This window comes from Belonocnema kinseyi, chromosome 8 (assembly GCF_010883055.1).
Source record: "Belonocnema kinseyi isolate 2016_QV_RU_SX_M_011 chromosome 8, B_treatae_v1, whole genome shotgun sequence".
Classification (NCBI taxonomy): domain Eukaryota; kingdom Metazoa; phylum Arthropoda; class Insecta; order Hymenoptera; family Cynipidae; genus Belonocnema; species Belonocnema kinseyi.
Genome location: NC_046664.1, coordinates 100108917 through 100110823, shown reverse-complemented (window position 1 = coordinate 100110823; position 1907 = coordinate 100108917). Strand labels below are relative to the sequence as shown.

General features: G+C 35.0%; 1 protein-coding gene across 4 annotated transcripts in view; it reads right to left on the bottom strand.

Moving 5' to 3' along the window:
- The window catches only part of LOC117177859 (RNA-binding protein Musashi homolog Rbp6), a 673300-nt gene extending 671922 nt beyond the window's left edge, over positions 1–1378 (bottom strand). For 2 of the 4 annotated variants that reach the window (XM_033368884.1, XM_033368881.1), the window contains exon 1: positions 1298–1376. In XM_033368884.1, coding sequence (XP_033224775.1) covers positions 1298–1332 — 35 coding nt within the window. In that variant the 5' untranslated portion in view covers positions 1333–1376. Of the gene's footprint in view, positions 1–1297 lie in introns of all 4 variants that reach the window. The other 2 variants (XM_033368883.1, XM_033368886.1) reach the window with 2 other exon arrangements.
- Positions 1379–1907: the final 529 nt, after the last annotated feature.

The window sequence follows — 1907 nt, the reverse complement described above, 5'->3', positions numbered from 1 at the left end:
AATTAAAGCTTGGGTCTTTTACTTGCTTTTCAGATTATCTGGTCTGACGAAAAAAAATTTAATTTAGATGATCCTGACGGAATGCGTTATTATTGGCGTGATGAGCCTCGTTATTTTTCAAAACGAAACTTTGGAGGCGGTTCCGTCATGGTATGGGGGGCCTACAGCGGTTTCGGAAAAGTGGCCTTAGCTTTTATTTCTCATAAAATGAAAAGCGGAGATTACCAGGCAGTGCTAGAAGAACATCTTAAGCCCTACCTTGGACGTTTCCGCTCTGCAAAATTGACTTTCCAGCAGGACAACGCAGCCATACATGCGAGCAAGTCTACGAAGGATTGGTTGGCAAAGTCAAAGATCCCCGTACTCGCGTGGCCAGCGATCTCTCCAGACCTTAACCCAATGGAAAATGTTTGGGTCATGATGGTGCGCGATTGGTATGACAACGGAAAGCAGTACACAACGGTCGCAGAGCTGAGGGAAGCGATCAAATCAGCATGGAACAACGTCACCGCGAAAAGTTTCGAAAATCTGAATAAATCGATGGTAAAGCGAATGAAAATGGTATTCAAAAATGACGGAAATACTATTAATTACTTATTTTGTGAATAAAATCTTTTTATATGTACGTATTTTGTTGAATAAATTGAATTCTTTCGGAAAAATTGAATTTTTTTTTAGTGGCCCTAATAATTTGTGACACCGATTTTTTCGAAAAAATGCCCAAATAAATGAACGAATGGAATTGCGAGCTCTATATTTTAGGAAAAATCGTTAACTCGACTCATTTATTCACTCAAAAAAATTGGTGCAGTTTGTTCCAATAGAAAAAAAATTATCCTTAAAAAATGGGGTGGCCCTGTAAATATGGGACACACTGTATATTAAAATTGTAATTTAGGGCAGGTTATTTTTTAAAGTTATAATTAAAAATTAAAATATTAAGATTAAGCAAAATTAGTTTCCTGCAGCAAAAATATGTGATGTTCTAAAAAACCTGCAGTATTAGCACAGGTTATTTTTCGATCATATTTAGCATAATACATAAGTGGGTTGCATGTCCGCACCATTGCTTTTGAGGAAAACGTGGACAGGTTAGCACGCAAATGTAGAATTCTACATGATCGTCATTAATTCAACGATTAAATGTCTATAACAGGGTGCTAATATCCTTTTCATTATTCTTTACACCAAAAGTACAATAAAACTTCTGATTTTTAGAAATACATGTTTCTATTTATGTAACATTTTTGATCTGTAAGTATAAAATCATTCAATTTTGTCGGAATGATATGCTTACCTTGATCGCCGCGTGGTGGGGTCCTTCATAACCATGACTTCTGTGATGTCTCCATATTTGGTGAAATATTCTCTGAGACTCTCTGCAAATGAGCAAGCAAATTTGAATTAAAAATCATTCAAGCGGAAAATTGCTTCTTTCTGTTGTATGTTCCATCTAATTAATACTTTTGGGTTCATGATTTTTCGATGTTATTCGGCATTAAAGGGGAGGGGGATATGTCCTAAACCATTTCTTTGTAAGGTATTCTCCGGTCTGTGAATCACTAACAGAAAAAAGTTGAAAAGATTTAATTGCAAGCAGCTGGATGTCAACGCAATCTAGTGCTTACTGTAATATACTAGTGCAGTAAATTAAAATTTAAGGTATTTAAATTTAAAATCCTATTTAACGTTCAATTATCAAGTTAATGTGAATAATTCCTGAAAACAAAATCAAGAATCTAACGACTAAATTTGGACAAACACCATAAAATCTTCTCATTGCAATCGGAAAAAGAGAAAAAAAACACTTCTTCCTCCTAAAAAATAAAAGAAAAAATCTCTCCTCCCTCTGGCCAGAAATAAAAAAGAGGAAAGAAAAATGAGAAAGCAACCAACCAAAACCCCTT